Genomic DNA, 26013 nt, shown 5'->3' with positions numbered 1-26013 from the left:
GACAGTTTAATGGAGTAGCCAGGTGGAGCAATGGATGGAATGCCAGGCCTGGAATCAGTAGAACTCATCTTTGTGGGATTGCGTTCAAATATGGTCCCAGAATTTACTAACTGTGTGACCAGAGGCATGTCACTTAATCCTGTTTGCCTCAGTTTCCTCATCTGAAAGATGAGCAGGAAAAGGAAATGGTAAACCATCCTATCGTCTTTGTTAAGAAACCAAAAATGAGTTCACAAAGAGTTAGACAAGCCTAAAAAAAGGACTGAACTGAAAAACTTTAAAAGCTTAAAACTTCATTGAACATTTGAGACACTGTGTGTGTATGTGTGTGTGTGTGTTATTAAACACACATATAAGTGTATGTTGTAGGTGTGAGAACTCAAAGTAAATCCTGATCTTCAATGATTTTAAAGGATTGTATAAGGGTCAGAGTTTGAGCAAGTAATTTGTTCATGGTCCTCTGACAAAGATATCTATACTGGATATCTTTAATGTAGTATTTTATATCCCAAGGAAATCATAAAAGAGGGGAAAGGACCTTTGTGTACAAAAGTGTTAGTAGCAGTTCTTTTTGTGGTATCAAAGAATTGGAAAACGAACAGATGTTCATCATTGGGGAATGGCTGAATAAGTTGTGGTATATGAAGAAAATGAAATATTATTGTTCTATAAAAAATGATGAACAAGTTGATTTTAGAACGGCCTGGAATTTACATGAACTGATGCTGAGCAAAACAAGCAGAACCAGAAATACATTGTACACAATAATAGCAAAAATATGCAATAATCAAATGTGAAAGGTTTGGTTCTTCTCAATGGTTCAGCAATCCAAAGCAATTTCAATAGACTTTGGACAGAAAATGTCATCTGCATCCAGAAAAAGAACTAAGGAAACTGTAAAAAAATCAACACATATTATGTTCACTTCTTTTTTCTGTTGTTTTTTTTTTCCCCTCTCCCATGGTTTTTCTTTTTGTTCTGATTTTTCTCTCCAAACATGATTCATAAAGCAATGTGTATTAACAATAATAAATATTAAATAAATATTAAAATAATAAATAATAATAAAAATAAATAGCATTTTAAAGTATGCAAAGCAACACATATACATACAGACACATATATACACGTATGTAAGTAATATGTATATAGAGAGACATTAATTTTTTTTTGTATACACACACACAATATAAAAAGCCATTGACAATGAGGATCTATTTTCAAAGATGTTTCTCATGCCTACAAAAATCACATATCCTTGACATATGTGATAATATCTTGACTTTCTTATACACTGCATTAGCAAATCTGCTTTCATGGAGATAAAAGTGTCTGGAAGCTAAGCATAAGATGCAATGCAAAGGATAACGGAAAACAGCATCACTGTATTTCCTCCTGGGTATGGAAAATAAACTCAAAGACCACAGTGAACAGTTGGAAAGCTGTAAGGGGCTACTTGGAAGAGAACACATAACAGATTTACATCTGTTCATTTTTCATCACAAGCATGGGATAATGACACTTAATTTTTCTTAATGCAAAGCTTCCTTCAGAGAAAACAGAAATTAAGTTACTTGAATCTTGCCAAACATCACCAGAATAAGCTTTCTCCATTTAAACAACTAAGAATGCTTTTGGCCATTAATGAAACTTCCAATCAATTTTAAGTAAAACCAAACAAAAGAAATGAACATGTGATGAGATAATAAACCTCTTTATAAGCTTTTTTCATGTCCTTTCTAAGTTCTAAACTGCTCACCTCTTTCTATAAATCTACCTATCGTGTTCTAAATGGAAATGACTGTAAAATCCAATATCATTTTAATAGGAATTCAAAGACTTTCTGCAACCTTCCAGAGTATTAAATAATTGAACTTATATTCAGCATATTATTTGAATAAAAATTCCTGCGTGGCCTAGAAACTACCAATTCAGACTAATTCTGATCTGACTACTTTCACCAGAGTTCTAATACAACATTAAGAATATTTTGGAGTTTGTTGTCAATCCCATATTACCTCTCCCTATCTATCTCTCTGTCTCTGAATCTTTTTCTCTATTTGGCTGTCTATCTCTTTGTGTATGTGTGTGTGTGTGTGTGTGTGTGTGTGTGTGTGTGTGTGTGTGTCTGCCTCTCTCTCTCTCTCTCTCTCTCTCTCTCTCTCTCTCCCCCCCCTCTCTTTTTGTTTGTGTGTATGTGTGTATAAATACAACATTTATACACATAAATACACATATATGTTTGTATGTGTGTGTATTTTAGCTTAGGGGATTCCAATTTGATTTGGCTCTACAAACCAAGGAAGCAGCATGATAGCAAGCAAAGACATTTGATCCATTATCATACCATTAAGGAGACTTAGTTTCTAATATCAATTCTGCAACCAACTGGCTGTGCAACCCTAGGTAATTTAATCATTGAGGGGAAACAGTTTCCTCCTATTAAATGAGTGAACTGGGTAAGATTAGATATTGATGTTCTCCTTCCTACTGTATTCATCTGTACTCATGTTGAATTTTCAAAGTAGAATATGAATTCCTTAATAGTCAATGACAGAAGAGATGCAGAAAGACAGGTGCACTCATATACTTTTCAGGGAACTAAAATTTTTTATTCTGAAAAGGACTTTAGAATTATGCTAAAAATGATTAAATGTCCATAAAACACTTTGATCCAAAGTTCCCCATGCTAGGCATACACTCCAAGGAAATCAGAGATAGAAAGTTAGTTCCATAGTCACTAAAATACTCATTAGGAGTGGTGAATTTATGTGTAAGGTGGCAAGATGAAGGGGCACCTCAGAATAGGAAACAAACTATAGAACCATCCATTGGAGAATGTTAACAAATTGTTTTACATCTCTATATAAATATATTTTTTGTCTTTGTACTTTTCAAAGACATCTTCTCATGATTAGCGGAATGATTTCAGAAAAGCCTAGAAAGACTTACGTGAACTAATGCTAAGTGAAGTGAGTAGAACCAAGATAATATTGTATACAACAACAAAATTATGTGATGATCAATTCTGATGGATATGGCTACTTTCAACAATAAGGTGATTCAGGCTCATTACAATAGACTCGTGAAAAAAAGAGTCATCTGCATCCAGAAGAGGATTGTTGGGACTTAATGTGGATTACAACATAGCCTTTTCACTTTTTTTTGTTGTTTACTTGCTTTTTGTTTTCTTTCTATTTTTTTTTCTTTTTGATCTGATTTTTCTGGTGCAGCATAACAAATGCAGAAATATGTATAGAAAAAATGTACATGTTTAACATATTAGATTACTTGCTGTCTAGGGGAGAGGATGGAGAAAAATTCGGAACACAAAGTTTTCAAGTGTGAACATTAAAAATCTGTATTTGCATATATTTTGAAAATAAAAAGCTATTATTAACAACAACAACAATAAAGACACCTTTTTCAGCCATTTAGTGCTTGAGAGCTGCCTGGGATTCTCAAAAGATGGGTGGACTTATTTAGGATCATACAACCAGTATATGCCAAAGAAAAGACTTGAACCCAAGTCTTTTGGATACAGAATTGGCATTTTAATCCACTATGTCATTTTTTCTCTAATTTCATAATTAATTTGCAAATACATTTATTTGTCTGGGATAAAAAATAACCAAGTTCTTGTGATAACTTTTCACTTAAGTAATTAATATCCCAGTGAAGATAGCATATGTCACAAAATGTCTGCACAACATAACTATGCTTCTCTGGAGAGAAGTGGCTGTCACATCCATAGTTGGAAGGTTGATTGGTTTTGCTTAAACTTTTTTTAATTTGTTACATATCAGGGTACAAATGGCAAATATGATGGTAATTGGAATGATTATGATATAAAAACAAAAGGTGCCAATAACTTTTTTAGTCAATCAATAAGCATTTTGTTAAATATCCACTATGTGCCAGACAAATTGCTAAGCTCTAAAGATAGATAATCCTTTCCCTCATAGAGTTCTCAATCTAATGGTAGAAACAATATACATACAATATGTACAGATGAGCTACATACAGGACAACTGAGAAATAATCAATAAAAGTTAGACACTATAATTAAAGAGGATTGACAAAAGCTTCTTGTAGAAGATGGAGTCTTACTTGGAACTTGAAGAAAGCCAGGGAAGCCAGGAGGCAGAAATGAAGAGGGAGAACATTCTAGGTATGGAAAACAGTCAAAGAAAATGGCCAGAGGCAAGAAATAGAAGCAACAAGTGGTCAAAATTGAAGAGTACTTTCTAGAGGGGCAAGGGTGCAGTGTGCAAAGTGTTAGAAGACTGAAAATGAATCCAGGTGGGGGGAAGGTAGATGTTGAAACGCCTTGAATGCCAAAGAGAGTATTTTAAATTTGATTTTGGAGTAATAGTGAGCCACTGTATATTGAACTAGGAGGAAAGAACATAGTACTTTAATGTTTTAAAGTATAACAAATATCACAAAAAATTAATATAAGTAGTGAATTACAAATTTTTTTATTATTATTTCTGTCCCCCAGCATCATCAGACTTTCAGATTGCTTTTACAGGATGGCAAAAAAAAAAAAAAAAAAGGGATTTGCTACATTTTGTTAGCAAATATTGTGTTCTCTTCATTAATGTTCCTCTCTAGTAAGATACATAATCAAGAACTGATTATACTGTATTACATTTGCAGAAGTTCTGAATTAAATATTTGAATTTTTGAATCTAGCCAAATCCTAATGGAATACAAGTCAATATGGAATTGCCTGTAAATTACTATTTAGAACAGCCTGGCTAAGATGCCTCTATTGCAGAAATTAAATTATACAGATTGTGTATCTTTTAAACTTGAAATCAATTTTGTTTCAAGTAGTAATGAATACTGGAGTCAAAAGGTGGCTGGTTGAATATGTATTAATAAAATTCGACAATTTGAAATCATAGCAAGAGATAGTCCATCTTCTTTGTCCTAAGAAAAATTATCATGCTTGAAAAGCAAAACTGACATATGCACATAAATCTTCTAATTCCAGTTTCAAACTAACACTCATTTGTCCAGCACTAATTTTTTTCATTTGTTTCAATATGGCTATAAAAACAAAAAAATCGAATATATTGTTAAATGAACAATACCTTATATCTATTCTTTTAAAAGCTGATAACTCTGTGGAATCATATCTTAAATATATACACATATCCGTGTGTATATATATTTATGTGTGTGTGTGTGTGTGTGTGTGTAAAATTCTGTGTAATCTGCATAAACTCTGTATAATCAAAGATTTTTGCAATGATATTTCACTAATGCTGAGATAATATGATGTTTCATGAAAAGATTTAGGAGTTATATTAGCACTTCCCTGAGTTATGTTTTCTTGCAAGAGACTGTCAGCTCAGCCTAATAATACTACTGATTATCTTTTAAACATAATTCTACAGCAAGAGCCCATACAAAAAAGGTCAACAATGTACATGAGCTACTTAACCTACATCCTTCTCTCATTATTCTGATTAAATCCCTGGTTATCCCCTTTCTCAGTAAACATTTTTTGAATAACTTTTTTATTATTTTTTTTACCCTTCAATTTGAAAGCTTTATATTGGATGCTGGCCATTTTTGAATGAGAATAATTCCAGCATTCACCTCTAACACTAACAGCTGGGGAAAAGGGGACTTTCAAGGAACACTTCAATTGAGCCTAGTGATTTAAAAAAATCATTGAGGGAAGCCAGATGCTTTCAATTTTGACCTTTAGTGTTTCAAGGCAGGGAGCTTTCTCTATAGGGTTTGGCCTTTTGAATGCTATTCCCCCCAGAGAGTATAAAGAAATTGGTCCTAGTGAATTCTGTGGTACAGGGCATTGACTTCAAAGTAAGAGGATCCAGGTTTAAATTCCATCTCTGACAATAATTTAGTGATGTTGGGTAGGTCCTTAACTTCCCTGAGACTCAGTTTCTTCATATTTAAAATTTGAAGCTTAGACTAGATCAGTCTCTGATATTTATAGTCTTTTTAATTTAGACTTTTAAGTAAGAAAGAGTGTAGAGGTAATCATAAGACTGATGTATATGTATATGTATATGTACATATAAAACATACATATATACACACACATACACACATATATTCGTGTATATATGTGAGTGTGTATGGCTTTTAACTTATTCCTTATGTGGTCCCTATTTATATTGCTGAACTTAAATATTTTTAAAAATTCACACACACACACTAATCTTCTCTCTCTCTCCATATATATATGTATATACATATATATATGTATATATATATATACATATATATATATATATGTATCCACACACATACAATCTGTACATATAGATATATGAATGAATGAGATAAAAGTCAACAAACATCACTTGACAATAAACATAAAGAAACCTGGAATTTAAAAATGTTGGAGATAAACATTTATTATTAACACTGATTTTAGCATCAATTTTATAAAGAATAACATGTACAGACTTCTGAATCTATCTATATAAAGCATTAATGGTGCTTAATAAAGACCTAAAGCTAGAGATGAGAAAAGGGACAGGGATTATTACTTTTAACCAAGATCATTCTTAAACTGGATAAAACCAGATCATGTGTATATTCCCCATTAAAAATAAAAACAAAACCTATACACAGATGATACAGACTCAAAGAGAAAAGTCTGCTGCTTCCCCATCATGGTGGTAAGGGCAAATGGTACCTGTAAAAAGTATGACTGTTCAGACAGTTATAATGCAGCTGCTAGCATCATTTCCATGGAAAGAACTTATAACTACACAACATGCATACTCACAGATTATAGAGCATATCTGCCATGTTGCTGCGGTAGTACAAAGCATTTCTATAGGCGTTCTCAGCTTCAGAAATCTTGCTCTGGCTCTTGAGGACATTTCCAAGGTTACCCCATGCTGCCAAGAAGAGAAAGCAATACTCAGGGAGAGCTGGGACCCACTGACATGAGGTAGTGTCAGAAAAGTAATAGGTTACCTTAGGGTGGAAAAAAAAAAAAAAAAAAGACCTTCCACAATACTGTATAAGGTATGCTACCATTTCATCAAACCAAGATATGGAGGAAAAAAATTAAGATACAGAAATATTTAGGACCATCATTATTGCTCAAGGAGAACTATACTATATAATGTTTGTCATAGGACCAAGAATAATGTTATCCCTAAGATCTTTTCTAAAATCAGAATTATATAGGTAGAAGGGAAATCTAAAGTCAACTAGTCAAGCTCTATCATTTTGAAAATGAGGAAACTACAGACAATTGAAACTAAAAATGAGAACCTTAGAAATCATATAAATATCATTATTTAGTAGCTAGAAGTAACAATAGCTGATTTTTGCACAGAACTTTATATAAGGTTTGCCAAGAAATATTCACTTTCTCTTAGCTCTTTCTGATCTGAATTCTGATCTCATTACTCAACTGAAATTGTTCTCTTGGGGCAGCACATGGCACAGTGGAGAGAGCACCAGCCCTGGGGTCAGGAAGACCCAAGCTCAAATCCAGTCTCAGATACTTAAGGCTTACTATCTGTATGACTCTGGGCAAGTCACTTAATCCCCATTATATTACCTCCCAAAAAGAGAGAAAGAGAGAGAGAACAAAAGAGTAAAATTGTTCTCTCTACAGTTATCAAGGATCTCCCTTTTTAAAGTTATACTTTGTATTAATTCAACAAAAGCAACTAGATGAGTCAGTGGGTAGAGACTGGGCCTGAAGTCAGAAAGACCACATTGAAATTCAGTCTCAGGTACTTATTAGCTGTGTGATCCTGGTCAAGTCACTTAGCCAAATTGCCTTAATTCACTGGAGAAGAAAATGGCAAATAATTCTAGTATTTTTGCCTAGAAAAACCCAGACAGTATTGTCCACTGAATTACATTGGAATTACAAAATTGGATATAACTGAACAACAAAAAATTAATTAATGCATTTTTAAAAAGACAAGCAAGCTATATATAATAGAAACTCAATTTTATGCGACCCATTTTCTTCTATTTTGCATATAGAAATTTTCATTTTATTTAAAGCTTAAATTCAGAATTTAATAATTAAAAAAACTCATTTTTTTCTACCCCCACTCCACTAAGTATACTTAAGTCAGATAGGTGGCATGTTGGATAGCTCACAGGACTTGAATCAGAAAGAGTTGTGTTGGGAAACCTAAGTCCAAGTCTAGCATCAGACAGTTACTAGTTGTGTGACTGAGCAAATTACTCATTTTTCTCAACTGAGGATTAGCACTTACCTTCCAAAAGGTGTGAGAATCAAATGAGTTATTTTTTATAAAATGCTTAGAACAATGCCTGGCACACAGTAGGTGTTATATAAATGTTTGCTGACACTATTATTATTGTTTTTACTATCTAGTACAATACTAGGTACCCTGATTTATTTGTGTTATTAAACTTGTAGCAGGAATCTCCTAATGAAAGACCAAAAATAAACCTGTCAAATACCCATTAAAAGAGTGGATTTGAAGTGTATACTTTATGGTTCGTGTAGGAGTTTGTTCTAGGAAAAAGCGAAAAATTCTCCCTCGTCAACATGCCTTCTTTCATAGATAATTGCTTTTTAATATTGCATTTAGTCTAACAGAGTTTAGCTTTCTTGGGAGCTGCCAAACCTAAAAGTAAAACTATCACTCACTTTTATTTATATGACAAATAGATGCTGTCAGTGTTTCCACACTTTCAAATACTTGTGTGATTTATTATATATTAGATGCGGAACCATACTTGAAAAGATACCATAATGGAGAGATCAGAGATGTAAATATGAAGCTACTATGAAAATCCAGCAAATGAAAATCCTCATTTTCTTCTAAGTGACTAGTAATTAATTTTTGGGACAGAAGGTGTTTATAGATTCTATCCAATTGAAAATATGAGGAGTGAATAATTTTATGACTTAGCTAAGAAGGAAAAAAAAAACAAACAATATATAATTATAAAAGGAGAGGGGTAAAGTGATTCAAAGGTGAAGTATAGAAAAAAGTGGTGGTTAGAAAGTGGGTTATAAGACAATTTAGATTGAAACAACTGGTCAGATTATGATGTTTGTTAGGATTACTAAGTGAGAACTGAGGTTGTCTGGATAGTTACAAGGTGAGAACTCAGGTTGACTTGATAAGAGGGGGCAAGCTCATTGGCTGAGGTGGTTCTTCCCAGAAGCCCTTGCATTATCCCACGCCCATTCTCTGGGAGAATAAAAGAGAGGACAGCACTGGGCGCAGAGGGCAGATCGGCCTGGAATTGTAGTGTTCACCTAATTGCTTTCCTACTAATTCCCATTCATCTGGATCCAATTCTTCTTCCAGAGAAAAAGAAGGACATATAACCTTCACAGTTCTTAAAAGTTCAGTAATCTCCTCTAAAATTATAATCAATCCTTGGCTTTTCATAACCTTGATGATGCTCTCTAAACATTTTCCTTGAACAGAAGGTGTTTGCCCCATTTCAGCTATAAGAGATTCCTGGTTTAGTCCTTAACAAGTTCCTTATTTATCTATTAGCACACTCACTTAATCTTTAACAAAGTTTCCTCTTTACTCACGGTTCTGGGTCAGAGAGACTGAGATCTAGATTGGAAGCTTTTCCACTGGAATCAGGACCGTGTCTGTCCCTGTTCGGGCGCCAAATTGCGAAGGTCTGGTCTAGCTCCTCTTGTCAGAATTAATTATACCATGACAATATATGAACAAATTGCTAAGGCTGCAATAAAAGCTTGGGGTGTCCTTCCTGGACAGAAAGATCGTGGAGAGGCTTTCACTAAAATACAGCAAGGTCCCAATGAACCTTTTGCAGATTTTGTGGGACGTTTGCAAACTGCTGTCAAAAGAACTATTGGAGAAAATTCAGCTACAGAAATAATGACCAGACATCTGGCTAAGGAAAATGCCAATGAGATTTGCAAAAGAATTATATGGGGATTAGACAAAGATGCTCCTTTAGAGGAGATCATAAGACGCTGTGCTACAGTGGGAACAAATGCTTTTTACACCCGGACAATGATGAATGTGGAAAGACAGGGTCCCTCCTGGCAAAGGCCTTCTAGAGAAACTCGGCGATGTTTTCAATGTGGAAAAATTGGACATCTAAGAGCTCAGTGTAGGTATGGAGATACAGTGAGAAGACAGGGTGAGAGAAGACCTAAAACCCCATGTCCAAAATGCAACAGAGGACTCCATTGGGCATCAGAGTGTAGAATAATTCAGGGAAATGGGATGAGGGGCCCAGGTCCAGGGCCCCAGGCAAAAAAGACTTGGGGCATGATGGCAGCTGATGTTACACCCAAAGAGCCTTTAGAAGGTCAGGACTCTGATTTGATCAACCAGCAGAAAAGCAATCACATGGCAGAAAGGGATTACCTGATAAGTGAGCCAAAAGGCAATCAGATTGCAAAAATGGATTACACTTGGGGAGAATACAGGCCTTTTAAACCAACAGGGCTGTGCCCAGTGCAAACAACTCCAATGTAATTGTCAGATGATGAGAAGAGATTTAGAAAGTGGTAAATAGAAGAAAATTAGATAGGTTAACTGCCTGGGAGAGAGGGTTTGCTTGTATTTTAACAGACAGAAGAAAACAGATGAAGAAGGAAATAGATGGGTGCCAACAAGTCATATTCGCCTTGTCCATCAGAGAGAGATAGAAAAAGAGAAAGACCTCAAAATAAAGGAGAAGATCTAAGAAACATCTGACACTGAAAGAGCATGGATAATAAGAAGACTGTTAAAGAACTTAAAAACCAGCAGGAATCATTGGACTTCCTCACACAAGATGAGACTAATGGACAATGGACTTATGGACATTTATAAATTTTCAATTTATGATTATGTTATATACTTCTAGCATGTGTTATGTTACTATGTTACTATGTGCTTATGTAATTTATGTAATTATCTGTAATACTTCCCATATTGATGGATTTATGTTTCAAGGTCATTTATGTAATTATCTGTAATACTTCCCATATTGATGGATTTATGTTTCAAGGTCATGACTGTCCTATGTTCTAAATCAAAAGAAAGGGGGAGATGTTAGGATTACTAAGTGAGAACTGAGGTTGTCTGGATAGTTACAAGGTGAGAACTCAGGTTGACTTGATAAGAGGGGGCAAGCTCATTGGCTGAGGTGGTTCTTCCCAGAAGCCCTTGCATTATCCCACGCCCATTCTCTGGGAGAATAAAAGAGAGGACAGCACTGGGCGCAGAGCAGATCTGCCTGGAGAAGGATAAGAGCTGGAGGAGATTCAGAGCCACGATTCAAGAGAAAGACTCTGAATTGCATCAGGCTTGACGGGGCTCTCTGCAGGAAGGGAAGTCACTTCTTTGGACAAGAGTTAACAGCAACTGCCTGGAGACAACGGTTCGTTACAGGAAGAAGAATCTGTCGGAGAGATTTGAGTAGACACAGCAGATCTCTTCCCAGAGAGCGATCCAGCAGCTTCTAGAGACGACAGCTCACTACAATGTTAACCAGACAAGCAACATAACTAACATTATGGAGCAGAAAAAAATATTAAATTTGGAATCAGGTGACCAACCTGATAGGTTCTTCAAAACTTGTTGTTGTTATGTGTTTCAATTTTTTGTTTGTTTTAATACAGGGCATCTAGATGGCACATGGATTGTGTGTTGGATCTGTAGTCAGAAAGTTGGTTATTGTTCAGTTGTATCCAACTCTTTCTGAGGTCATTTGAGATTTTCTTGGCAAAGATACTAAAGTGATTTGCTATTTCTTCTCTAGTTCATTTTACAGATGAGTAAACTGAGGCAGGCAGGATTAAGTAACTTGCACAGGGTCACAGCTAATAAATATATGAGGCCAATTTGAACTGTGGAAGATAAATCTTCCTCACTTTAGGTGTAAATCTCCAGCCATCTTGATCTATATCTGGTCACTGGACTCAGATGACTCTGGAGGAGAAAGTGAGGCAGGTGACCTAGCTTAGCCCTCCCTCACTTCAATTCAATTCACTTGCATGTCACAGCACCACCTCTCTGATATCATGATCCTCCTGAATAAAGGACAAACAACATCAAGCTTTATCAGTTAATTAAAAATAAAATACACATTAAAATAAAAATATTTTTCATTGTAAAATTTAGATAGAATAAGTATAGAGGTAGGGTTGAGCCTATGTTTCCAACAGGATAAGGAACTCTTTGATGGAAAATATTTCTCTATCAATCAATGCACATGAACACCAACTCTGAAATCTATCATCTTGAAGAGTTGTCTCAATAAGAGTAATCACACAGCCCTACAGGTGGGATTTGAAATTAGTGTAATGTAACAGGGTAATATTTAACAAAATAAAAATACAACAAAACATAGATACTGTTAATATGTAATTAAGTGAATATGCAGCCACTAGGAGAGATTCTTATATATGGCTTGAATGCCTCCATTTCTATTGGAATTTAATACTAATACTTGAGTAAAGATTTCCAAGGAATATGAAATGGAAAATTTCAAATTTTTTGTCTTTTTTTGTTTTGTAATTAAAATGTTACTAATCAGAAATTCTAAATATTTCAAAACACTGACCATTTCATGAATTGTTATCGGTTCTTATATTAATAGGAATACTATAAGAATATATTCTGACTACATATTCTTTTCTTAAAAGTAACAACAGATTTATTTTGTGACCTAATGCAAGAATAAATTGGTTTTGCATTTTTTCCCCTTTCTGCTCTAGTATGTCAACAATTCAATGCAGATATTTGACTTCAATTTTAAATTTACTCTCAGCTAATGTATGTCATTATTTCCTAATTCCAGAGAATTGAATTTCATTACTATTTGATGTTATTTACACTATATTTCACTTTAAGTACATAAAAGATATTTTCAACATTACTCATTCCCCTCTTTGCTTAGGAGATATAATATTATAGGACTGAAGTAATGAGAAATCACAGTTACTTCTTGGAAATTTTAATAAATCCTAATACTCAGATGTCCTCCTTTTCTAATCAAGCATATAGGATCCCAATTGAAAATATTTATATGATCATTCTAATTTTGCTCTAATCTTTACATGAAAGATGAGACTACAACATTTCATCAAGTTTAAAACAACCTGAAATTATTCACAGAATCATTATTTAAAATGTATACTATAAATTAATTACTTGATTTTTTTTAAAACAATACTTCCTAATTTCCTGCTTCTAGTATCATTGGATCACATACATGTAGTTCCAAAGGAGAATAAGAAATTGATGAATGTAAACCCTACTTTTTATAAATAAGAAAAGTTGAGATCTAGGGTGGTCCAATGATTCATCACAGGTAATGTGTTCTCATAAGTGGACTATTCTCAAATTTTTATAGCTTCAGAGTAAGTGCTCTTTTATTGGTATCTGAAAATTAGGAGCCTGATCTGCTTTTTAAGAAAGCAAAACTTCTTTGCATTCAAAGAAATATTCAATAGGTATATTAGATGTAATAGCATACAATGCATCAATGATTTTTTCCCATACTAAAATGAGGAATCTCAACATTCAATTTGAAAAATCACTACATTAAACTTAGTCCTCTCTTGCTCTAGACTTGATAGAGGGAGGAAAAAAATGAAATTTGGTGGCCCTATTTCCTAAACAATTTCCAATATTATTAAAGAAATAAATGCAAAAATTATTTTTATCATCACTAAGGAATTATTACTTGGGATAGAAGATCTGGGAGATTTCTTAGAAATAGAATGCATCCTTATGTATAGTTTGCTCCCATTTCTATTGAAGTGAATAAATCATTTCTTCTACAAATATTAACTTTCCTGGGCAAATACCATTTTAAATGAATTGATCCATGACATTAAAGAAGGATCATTATATATCTTCAGTTATGTAAAACACTATCATGTAAAAGAGATTAGGATCAATCTGTTTGGTTTCAAGTAACAGCATGAGGACTGATGGGCAGAAATTGAAATGAGATAGTTTTCATTGTCCTTAAGATTTTGAATCCCTATCAATTAGAATCACCCAACAGTGAAATGCAGCTGCTTCAAGAAATCAGTGGTTTCCTCCACAATGGATATCTTCAAGCGAATATTGAATGATTCCTTATCAGTGAACTCGTTGGATGAGGGGAAATTATTATTCAAGCATAGATTAGATTAAATACATTCTGAGCTCTTTTTCAATTCCAAAATCATGTAATAATTGCAAGTAATCTTTCACTGACATTTGGAAAATAAAATATCAAATCTCGTCTTTGGGGTTATTTAAAATGACATTTCCAAGACAGATTTTTCTATTCTATCAAGACAAAGAGTATGTTTTATGCATAAATTTATTATATAATATACAATATGAATATGCAACATATTTATGTTATATCTGTTTTATGTAATGCTATATCTATTTATATGTACTACACCTATATTCAAAAGTCTTCAAACCTATTATAAATCTATCAACTGTCACCTATATTGTTAGAAAACTTGACTTTAATTCATGAAATTTCTTTCTCAGAAAACAACCTTTAATTTGACTAGCAAGGAGACAAAGTTTAAAGAATCTATTTAAATTTTAAATTAATTTAACTAGTTAATTTTTCATTAGCACCTTAAGTTTTGTGATTGTACCTTTTTTTTGGCTATAATATCTGAGCCTTCACTTCATAAACTATGCCAAGTCAGTTGAGTCAACAAGCACTGATTAAATGTCTGCTAAGTACCAGGCATTGTGGTAAATTCTGTAATCCCTACAACAGGTATCCAAACAAGTTGAAAATGTCATGTTTAGCCCCTCATAATTTTATAAATATACTCTAGAGCTGGAAGACAATCTAGTCAAACCCCCTGCTTTCACAGATGAAGAAATAAAGGTATGGAGAGATTCCCCAAAGTTAGAAATAGTAAATGGTTGGAAGGGGATTTGAACTTGAGTGGCTCAAATTTCAACAATTTCCACTTCACCATGCTGCTTTAACTAAAATTTCTTCACCTTTTAACTTTATATGGTGAAAGATTTAACCATTCTTAGAACAATATAATAGAAAGTGGAACAGTCTGAAAGCCAGAAAGATCTGAATTCAAATTTTACCTCTGACACCTCTGTATAATACTGAGAAAATTATTTAAACTCTTTGTCTTTTAAGCACCTAAGAGTACAAGATTCATAAAAGGTGGCAATCTGTACTGATAGAAAGAGTTTTCTTACTTGAGGTGCCTTAAACCAGGGAAATCTACCTCCTAAAGAATAGGTTGCAATTTCTTCAGCAACTAGTGGAAATCTTTGGGAGGAACAATTAAGGATTTTTGTTGTAAATAGCTATTTATATACATATTAAGATATGATGTGTGTATATATTTATACCTACATGTATGGATTATATGCATTTATATACATACATTAGAAAGGGAAAGGATCTAACAAATTTTTATCCAAATAAATCTGTTAATCATTTCTCTCTGGCTGCAAGGAAACTGACTGAAAGCTGAAGAAATCAAACAAAAGCATTTCTGAACTTTGGACCAGCAAGGAATAATGTAAATGCCATTTAAGCAAAAACTAAAATTCAAGCAAAATTTAATTATGACTTTTATCTTCCAAAGTCATTTTTCTTCGCCTTTACCCAGAAAGTGAATAAATGATTAATTGGGGGGGAAAAACACAATTTAAATGCATGGCACTCAACATAAGCCCGTGATTTGGAGGTTTTTAATTTAAGTCAGAAAGCTCTCTTACTGCTTCCATTAGTCAGCACTCAGGCTATTTTTTTTTTTTCCTAAGTGTACTAGTGACTTCATACAACTCAAGGGACTTGAGAGCACTTATAAACCTGAAATGATTTATTTTTCTTTGCGTAATTATATCCTGTATTATCTACTGAAAGAGGAAAATGTTAACTTAAGGAAGAGAAACTCGCTCAAGGTAAAATAAGTGATAAAAACAGGATCTCCATTAAGCTTGATGATTCATAGCATTCCTAAGTCTTATCAGGGGCATTTCTTGGCTTTATTCTTGTCAGTATTTCTTTTGCAATAATATGATATATTCAAACACCCTTGCTTTAAATAGTCTTTGGCACCACTGCCTTTCCATGGAATTACATTTATTAATTGTTAGAAAAGAGGCCTTTAAAAGAAATGACAAGAAAATATTCTATTTCTACATTCTCAAGATGTAATTAAAATAATACTGTAGATATTTCATTAGCTATATGTTGAACCTTTTACCCCAAAATTTATTTTATTTAAAGAAGCAGAATAAGAAAAACAGAAAAGGAATATTAAACAAAATGAAACAAAACAAAACAAAAGAGAACATTGTCATGTGCTCAGCAGAACATCAAGGAGGATTCAAAATATGTAACAATAAATACCAGTTCAATAAAGTGTGTGTGTGTGTGTATGTATACATATATATATATATATATATACATACATATACATACACACACATTACATACATATGTGTATTTGTTTAAGTTGAAGAAATTATATTCATGAGTTACTTCATGAGTTACTTTTTGTTACTTCCTTGTAAATTGTTCTTTTGTTCTCTACTGCATATCATTTTTACTTTATTCTTTTTTTTTATTCCTTTCATCCCACCATCAATCCCAAACAGACTATAGTTAAGAAAAGGTATATTTATAAATACATATGTAGATATATACATACACACACATATCTTTCCTATCCCTGCTGACCCTTTGCTTTAATTCTGCTCTAACTTGTCTTGCTATTATTTAACCTTCCCCTTCCCATAGATCCCTTATCTTGCTTCCCTGTTCATCCATCCCTCCCCCCATATTTCTTCATAGATTTTAGAGGGTACTATACCATTCATAGTATATATGTAGTGTTGCCTATTTAACCCATTCCCAATGTGAGTAGGTTTTCAGAACTATGAACCCTCCTCTCCCCTCTAATGTCTCTGTGTCTATTCTTCTTTTGCACCTCATTTATATGACATAATTACTATTTTTACCTTGACTCAGCCCCAATCTTTCTTTTGAGCTGCTCTATTGAGTTGATGTCAATCAAATATATGCTATAAATTTCCCATGTTAAAAACAAAAACAATTTATGTTGAGTTCCTTGAAATTGTTTTTTGATATTGACTCATATGTTAAATTTTCTATCAAGTTCAGGTTTGGTTGATACAAAGTTCTGAAAATCTTTAAGTTCCTTCAATGTCAATTTTTTTCATTCAATATTATAGATAATTTCTTGGGTATGATAACTTTGGCCACAGGCCTAGTTCTTTTGATTGTCAATAGATATGATTCCTGGTCCTGAGGTCTTTTAAATTTTCTTTGGTAAGTGAGCCATTTCACATTACTCTTTGGAGTTAAAGCTTTTTTTTTTTTTTTTTCCCCACTCTTCAATGTCCTCTTCTGAAGATGAAATCCAGACTGTTTCTATGGTTGGGTTCTTTCTTTTTTTCTGGTTTCTGCTCTGTTGTTGTTGTTGTTTTTGTTGTTGTTGTTTTTTTTTTTTTTTTTTAAATAAGAGGTATTAGTGTAAGTCTGTCTGCTCCTGAGGGGAGCTTTACTCCATCTCTCTTCTTTGACCAGGAACTCCAAAGCAAGAGCTCCCCCTTTCCAGAAAATGCTGGCAGTAGCCAAGTTTCCTGCACTGCTTCTTCTCCACTCACAGGTGTGCTGGTTCCTTTTCCTCCAGGGCTGTGGCTCTGTGCATAATTGGGCCTGGTGGTCCTAATCAGCCAAAGTTCCCCTGGTTCCACAAACAGTTTGGAGGGTGAAAGTTTTGTGGTTCTCATAGAGGCTCCAGCCACAAACTGCTCTCCCCTGGGCTTCCCATTTGGGAGCTTTCTACAACTAGCCCAGTGGTGTTTGCACTTCACACAGGTTAATCCCTACTCTGGGTCTTTCTTCAGATCTTTCTTCCCATCTTCTCAGATTGTATCAGGAGGACATCTGTTCTGCTCCAAGTCTTCTTGATTTTGCACTGTCTATGTTAGCCCTAATGCACAAATTTGTTCTATTTGTGGTGGGAATCGAGAGAGCTTGAAATTTACAACCTATTCTGCCATATTCCCAGAATCTTTCCCCAATATTTCTAAGTTGAACAGTTGGTCCTGGATAGCTAAAATAGTAGACCTTAAGGCAGGAAAAACTAAGTAAAAATTTTGCTTGAAATACCTACTAGCTTTGTGATGCTGGGCAAGTCACTTTGTTGACGTCAGTTTCTATTAAATGTATGTAATAATAACTCCTACTTCTCAGAGTTGTAAGGAGTAAATGAAATATTTGTGAAGGCAGTCACCACAATGCTTGCCATGTAAGTAGGGGCTATACAAAGGGTAGCTGTCATTATTTTTATTATTCACCCAGTGAACAATGGTAATTGATAATAGGGGAAAGAGTTTCTAAGAAAAAATATAAATGAACAGCCAATGAAGATTTCAAGAATACAATTTTACTATCAGAGATCAATATAGGGGATTAAATATATAATAGCTTTGGGATACACACAAAAGAGGGAAATCAAGAGTTGGCTATATTAATATGCTTTAAACAAACCATCAATTAACAGTTATCTATTAAGTGCTAGAATAGGTTCTAAAATTCTAAAATTTTTATTACAGAAGCTTAGAAACACATTCACTCCCAAACCATTGTAATCAATGCTTGTTGGAAGCATTGTGTGTTTTGTCTTTTTTCAATTACTTCTGCTTCTTCATGACCTCATCTGGGATTTTCTTGGCAGAGATAATAGAGAGGTTTGCCATTTCCTTCCCTAGCTCATTTTCCAGATGAGAAAACTGAGGCAAACAAGATTAAGGGACTCGGCCAGGGTTACACAGCTAGTGTGTATCTGACGCCAGGTTTGAAATCAGAAAAATGAGCCTTCCTGATTCTAGGCCTGGAACTCTATTCCCTTACACCACCTACCTACTCTTATTCAAAGCATAAGTCAAGCTTTATCCAATTTTCATTCTGCAAAAGTTGTAAGAAATACTGTTGTGAGAAATATTACTAATACCAAAACAGAGAAATTCCATAGGTTGTTAATCTACCAAGCTGTATTCAATAAGCAAGAGGAATATTAAACTATAGGCCCATTACTAATTATAGGAGCTTGGAAGTCGGACATATCTTGTATTTTACAAACTTGGTTTCAAGATAATGAACTTGTCCTAACATACTATGATCAATTTGTTTCTGTTCAGTGAAAAAATCCCGTATTTAGTTCTTTCTCAACATAGAGCTACTATTTTGAATGTTAAAGGTTAGTGGTTTGAGTTAAGATAAGGACAAAAGTCATAGGAGCATAGATAGTAAGGGATCTCAGAGACCATCTGATACAATCCCCTCATCTTAATAATGAGGAGACTGAAAGCCATGGAAGTTTAAGTACCTTGCCCCAAATCACAAATAGAATAATCAATATATATATTTCTATTACAGGATGAATGAAAACCACCACAATAACTTGCTGTTCTGATAACATAAGCACCCACCCATGTAAGGAATAAGATAAACTGCTGATATTTTTTTCCTACTATATCATTATTATTGTTATAACAGACATTTGTGAGTCAAGAATTTCATTATAAAGTTTCAAAAGTGAGCAACTGCAAGCTGAGTCTAGAAAACTTGAATAGGATTTACCAGCTCCTACTACCAAGATGACTGAAATCCCATTGCCCAGTGATTCCCATGAGTCTCTTTAAGTAAGTATCAAAATATATATCAGAGAATTTTAGAACTGCAAAGGGCCTTGAAGATTAGCTTGCCTTTGTTCCAATATCCCCTGAAATCATCTATTCCAAGGAATTATTAATATTGGACAAGGGAGGAAAACTCTTTGCTGGTAAAGAAAATTTTGATAAAGCAAGTCCCTTTCTCATTTCAAAAAAGGCATACTGAATGGAAGATGAGGAAAATGGAGATAGGCAGAGATTTGCACAAGACCAGTAATTGCTGTGCTAATGTTTTCATTAAAGCAGCTTAGAAATACATTTACTCCCAAATTCTTGCCAGTATTTATTTAAGTACTGACAGTTAAATCAAACTTTAACTATTATGATATACTCTACTTGAAACCATCCTCAGAAACAATTCATATTATTTGTAAATATAGTGGTCTAATATTTTGGTAAGAAAGTTAGCAGAAAGTATATGTTTTGTATACTCACATATATTTACACACACACACACACACACACACACACACACACACACACACACACACACACACACAATTCCAAAACTTCATAGGTAAGCTGAGTAGCTGTTAAATAGATATCATGTGTATTATGAGCAATGTAAAACTGGATAGGATCTCAAAAGTTTCTTCATTGACCTTGCAAGTAACCTTGATCCTGCTACTCACTCAAGCAATCATCCTGTCTTCTCTTTCATTGCCAAATCTGGTTTCCATCCCTAACACAACATTGAAATTGCTTTCTCCAAGGTCATTAATGGCTGTAACATTGCCAAATCAAATGACCCTTTTTTTCTGAGTTCATCCTCCTTGATATATCACATGTATTTGGAACAGTTCACTACTGCTTCCACTCTGATAGTCTATCTTTGTGTCATCTTTTATATCTTGGCTTCTGACACTATGCAGTCCTGGTTTCCCCTTAGACTTCCACCTTCTTGTCTAATAGCTTCTTTCTCTGCTTTCTCACCCTCCTCCTATCCTCTAAGTGTGAAAGTCAAACATACTTATGTCCTTGACTCTCTTTTCTTCCCTCTCTACAGCCTTGTCCATAGCAATCTCTTTTGTGCCCAGAACTTGAATTATTGTTTTTAAGTAGATGTCTCCCAAGTCTCTAATTCCAAAGCTCAGAATCACACAAGAGACCCAGTCCAACATTTCCGGCTTTCTGACAGATATCTGCCTGGGGATCCAACTAGTATTTTAAACTCAATATATCTAAAACTGAACTCTTCCCAAAACATTAGGGATGGGAGAGTGAAGAAATACCATACATACTTATATATGTACATATATAAATATATTTATAGGAGACAGTAAATGTATACACACACACACATATATAATTAAGGGGAATTATGTCTCTGTGTGTATGTACATGCCCACATATATATACACTTACATACACAGATATAAATTAAAATAAAGGGAAATATGTATCTGTTTGATAAATATATGTGTATAGAAAAATAGAATACACACATGCATACATACATATATATATATAATTAAGGGAAAATATGTGTGTATATTTGTATATACATATGTATATATGCATAATATATGTATATACATATGCATATATACACACATTTTTATATACATATATATGCATATAAAATTAAAGGGAATTATGTGTATATCTGTTTGTATCTGTATATATATGCACAAACATACACACAGACACATACAAAACCATCTAGGATGGAAATTAAAAGTTCCTGATTTTTTCTCATTCCTCAATCTGACTAGCTGTCAAATCCAATGGATTCTACTTAGACCCTAGTTCTTTTTTTTTTTTTTCCATGTTTGTCTTGGTTTCTTCATTTGTAAAAATTTTTTATGACTTTTTATTGACAAAACATATGCATGGGTAATTTTTCAACATTGATCCTTGCAAAAACTTCTGTTCCAACTTTTTCCCTCCTTCCCTTCACCCCCTGCCCTAGATGGCAGGTAGTCCCCATACATATTAAATGTTAAAGTATATGTTAAATATAATATATGTATATTTATACAGTTTAGACCGTAGTTCTTAAAAATGATTTCTCTTTATTAAACCACCATAGTTAAGGCCCATGTTTCCCTTGGCCCAAGATAACTGTGATACTCTACCAATTAGTACTTCCTTGTCAATCTATATTTTGCTACCAATACCCATATAATCATCCTACTTCATATTCTAATCATGTCATATTTAGTTCATTGATTATATGTTCAAGAACCATTAGTTTCTCACATTAACTATCAAAATAAATGTCTTCAGCAATGGTCCAAGATCTTCCATAGACTAACTGTAATCTATACTTAAAGTTCATATAAATGTAATGTTTATCTCCAAATCCCCTGTACTGAAGGTATCAAACACAAGTTGAGGACCACTTGCTGCTCACAAGCTTCCTAAGTATATCTGAACTAGATTAAAATGTAACAGGGAAATATTTAACAAAACAAATAAAAATGTAAAAATGTAACAAAATATAGATAATTCTTCCTTTTAAGACTGAGTCAATATATGCCCACAGGGATCTTTAATTATGAATTAACAGCCTATATATATATGTAATGAGGTGGCTGTTAATTCATTTTATATATATATATTTATTACTGGGTGGTACAGTAGATAGAGGAACGACCAGATTTGGAGGCTGGAAAAAGTCATCTTCCTGAATTCAAATCTGGCCTCACATAGTTACTGTGGGACACTGGTCAAGTCACTTATCCCATTTGTCTTTTTTTTTTTTTAATCTCTAAAATGAGCTGTAGAAAAATATGAAAAACCAGCTGCATATATTTGCCAAAAACAAAACAAAACAAAAAACAGAGGTCATGAAGAATAAATCAAATTGAACATCAACAATTACACATACACACACATATATATATACATACACATATATATGTTTATATATGTATGTATGTATGTATATATATATATATAATAATCCATATATACATATATGGATTATTTTCTCTTGAGTTTGATTCTACTTTAGATCTAAAGATCTAAAGGATATTTTAAAAAAATCTATCTATCAATCACATAAACCAAGTTTAATGAGTTCTGGGGAAAACAAAGTTCTGCTAATATTTGAAGATTTTGCTGGATCTCTACACTATCACATAGGCTACAGTTTGATAATTGAGGGTTCATTTTCAAGGTTCATTACAACCTGGACATTGAGTCAAGTCATGGCTCTGTTCATTATTACATGCAGTTAAGTCATTCAAGCTCCCTATCTTCAGGTTTTCTATCTATATATGTATTTAGTATGCCCAGAATCTAGCACATTCATAGTACCTTGAACAATTTAGACATTTAATACACTTAATGATGAACTGAGTGGAATCTCGGAAGACAAGTTATTTATTGGTTTGTTTGGGTGCTTTCAGGACAAAAGGCAGTAAATAGACACAGCATCCTCAAATGTAGCAACAAACAAGGAAGGAGAAAAATTCAGTACCTTATTCTATCATTTAAGTCCATCCAGTCCAGCTGTCATCAGAAAAGGAATACTCTCTATAATATTTCCAACAGGGAGACATTCAGCCTCTATTAAGGCCCTCCATGGAGAAGGAAGTAACTACCAACTCAGTTGGCTCCTTTCACTTTTGAACAGATAAAATTGTTATGAAATATTTTCTTACAATGAGCTAAAACCTGCATCCACAACTTTCACTCAATGTTCTTAGTTAAGTGGAAGAAAAATATCTAATCTCTTTGATGACATAACTCTTTGGATACTTACAGACAAAAAAAGTTTTCTCTTTCTCACAGTAGGTGTGTCTAGTTTCTCCAATAAATTTTGATATGAAATTATCTCAAAAGTGTTTCAATACACTAAATATCCTGGAAAACTCAGAATCCCAAAGAATTAAGTTCTAGTCAATTGCAAGAAAATTTCTCATTCAGAAAGAAATCCTCATCTTTCTGGCATTCAACACACTTGATGAGCAGAGTTTCTCTCCTATATCACACAATATTCTCTCTTTCTAAAATTTCCACTCATAGAATACTATAATGCTCAAAAGAGGACCTCATTTAAGGCAAGATGTGACAGTGCTCTGCTCCACAGGAAATCAATAACTCTATTGATTGGATTACATTCAACTTAGTTTCAGTAGATAGAGTCCTAAATTTGCTGTCAGATGACCTAGATTAAAATACTGGTTCTGCCACACATATCCCCTAAGTGACCATGGGCAAACACTTATCTTCTCTGGGTCTCAATTTCTCCTTTTTTCAATTAACAAAATTAAACATTTTGTCCTTGAAGCTTCACCTATGAAGGAAGAAAAGAAGGGAAATTAGGAGGGAGAAAGAAAGGAAGGAAGGAAAGAATGGGAAGAAGGCAAGTAGTAGCAAAAACAGAAGATAGAAAAGGAGAAAGGGAAAAAGATGAAGGAGTAGGAAAGGAAGAAGGAGAGAGAAAGAAGATGGAGAAGAAAAGGGAAAAGAAGCAAAAGAAAGAAAAGGAGGAGGTAGAGAAAAAGGAAAAGTAAGAGGAGAAGGGAATAAAAAAGGAGAAGTGGAGGAGAGGGAAAGAAAGAAGAGGAAAAAGGAAGAAAAGGAGATGGGGAGAGGAATGGAGAAGAGAAGAGAGAGAGAAAAGAATGAGAAAGAGAAGAAAAGGAAAAAGGAAAGGGAGAAAAAAGGAGAAAGAGAGGAATAGCAAAAGGGAAAGGGAAGAGCAGAGGGAGAAGGAGAGAAAGACAGAGGGAGAAAAACAGGCAACAGAAAGAGAGGGAAAGGAGTATGAGGAGAAGGGGAAAGAAAAGACCCTTATAATAAATATACATAGTTAAATAAATAAACATACAAAACCCCACAATTCAAGATCACTGGAAGGGATTTCCGAATTCAGCCCCTTTCTTTTAAAAAAGAAAAAACTGAGGTTCAGAAAAGTTAAGTGACTTACTGATAATTACACAGCAATTAAGTATCTGAGGTAGCACTTGAGGTCAGGTCTCCCTGACTCTTTCTATCCACATATCTTTCCTAATCTAGAAAGGAACTGGACAAGAACATCTAAGATTTCTTACAGTTCTATGATCCTATGATGCTAATGTCACCTCATCATGCTAAGTGCTAATGCATACTTAAGACACTTGAACCTGAGTAGAGGAAAAAGTGTCTAAAGGATCTTAAAAAAAAAATCTATCAATCACATAAACCAAGTTTAATGAGTTCTGGAGAAAACAAAGTTCTGCTAATATTTGAAGATTTTTATTGGATCTCTACACTATCACATAGGCTACAGTTTGATAATTGAGGGTTCATTTTAAAAGTTCATTACAACCTGGACATTGAGTCAAGTCATGGCTCTGTTCATTATTACATGCAGTTAAGTCATTCAAGCTCCCTATCTTCAAGTTTTCTATTTTAAAATGATAGTGCAGTGGATAGAGTGCTTCTGATAGAATCAGTAATTCATCTTCCTTAGTTCAAATCTAGCCTCAAAAACATTCAAACTTTGTGACACTGGCAAATCACTTCACCCTGTTTGTCTTAATTTCCTCATCTGTAAAATGACCTAGAATAGTAAATGATAAACTACTCCAATATCTTTGTCAAAAAAAAATCCCAAATGGAATCACAAAGAGTCAAACATGCTGAAAATTTTGACAAAATGAGGGAATTGAACTAAAGTTATTATTTCTTTCACATATTAATAACTAATTACTGAATTTGGACCAAGGTTTTTCTACTTTTTTATTTCCTTATACAGAAATCAACCAAACAGAATGGCTAAGATCTAATCAAAGGTAGCAAAGAAGTTCTAAGTGTAGGTGAATGGCAAATTTCTGCTATTTGTGTTTACTCAATTAGGTCTGGGAAAATGTGGATTCTTCTTTTTGTCAGACAGGTGACATGGAAATAGATAAATCTCTTTGACCAAGATTTAGGGGGTTGGTATCATGTATATCAATATCTTCATTGGAATAATCCCACCTCATTATAACATTTATTCTCTCATTAATCCTTAACTAATCAGAGTTGGTTGCCACCCTCAGGAACACTCATTTTTTCTAGGGGAATATAAAGTATAAAACAAATGCCATGATTCATCTATGATCCAAGAAAGATATGGTCAAATGATTATTCCTTTTATTAATAAAATGCTAGAATTTTGGGGGGAGAAAAGACTAATTAACCAGAAACTATGTTTCTTAAACTTTTTAGATGTCACAGAACTATATTATTTCTATAGCCTTTCTAATTCTAATTCTATGATTCTAAAAATAGAGAATGAAAAGGAATGTAATTTCAAACTAATCTGTCAAGCATAAATGTTTCATAATTTGCTTCCTCAAATCTCAAAATCAATAGAAACAACCATTTAAAAACAATGCCC

The 26013-nt window shown here is 33.7% G+C and overlaps 1 protein-coding gene across 3 annotated transcripts in view; it reads right to left on the bottom strand.

Annotated features, from left to right (window-relative positions):
• Positions 1 to 26013, bottom strand: part of TMTC2 (transmembrane O-mannosyltransferase targeting cadherins 2) — a 526397-nt gene that overhangs the window by 215208 nt on the left and 285176 nt on the right. For all 3 annotated transcript variants that reach the window (XM_074270881.1, XM_074270880.1, XM_074270882.1), the window contains one exon: positions 6779 to 6893. In XM_074270881.1, the coding sequence (XP_074126982.1) occupies positions 6779 to 6893 (115 nt within the window). The remainder of the gene's footprint in view (positions 1 to 6778; positions 6894 to 26013) is intronic.

The sequence above is a fragment of the Sminthopsis crassicaudata genome, chromosome 5, assembly GCF_048593235.1.
Source record: "Sminthopsis crassicaudata isolate SCR6 chromosome 5, ASM4859323v1, whole genome shotgun sequence".
NCBI lineage: Eukaryota > Metazoa > Chordata > Mammalia > Dasyuromorphia > Dasyuridae > Sminthopsis > Sminthopsis crassicaudata.
Note: the sequence above shows the minus strand (reverse complement) of the source record. Positions and strands in the feature narration are given on the sequence as shown.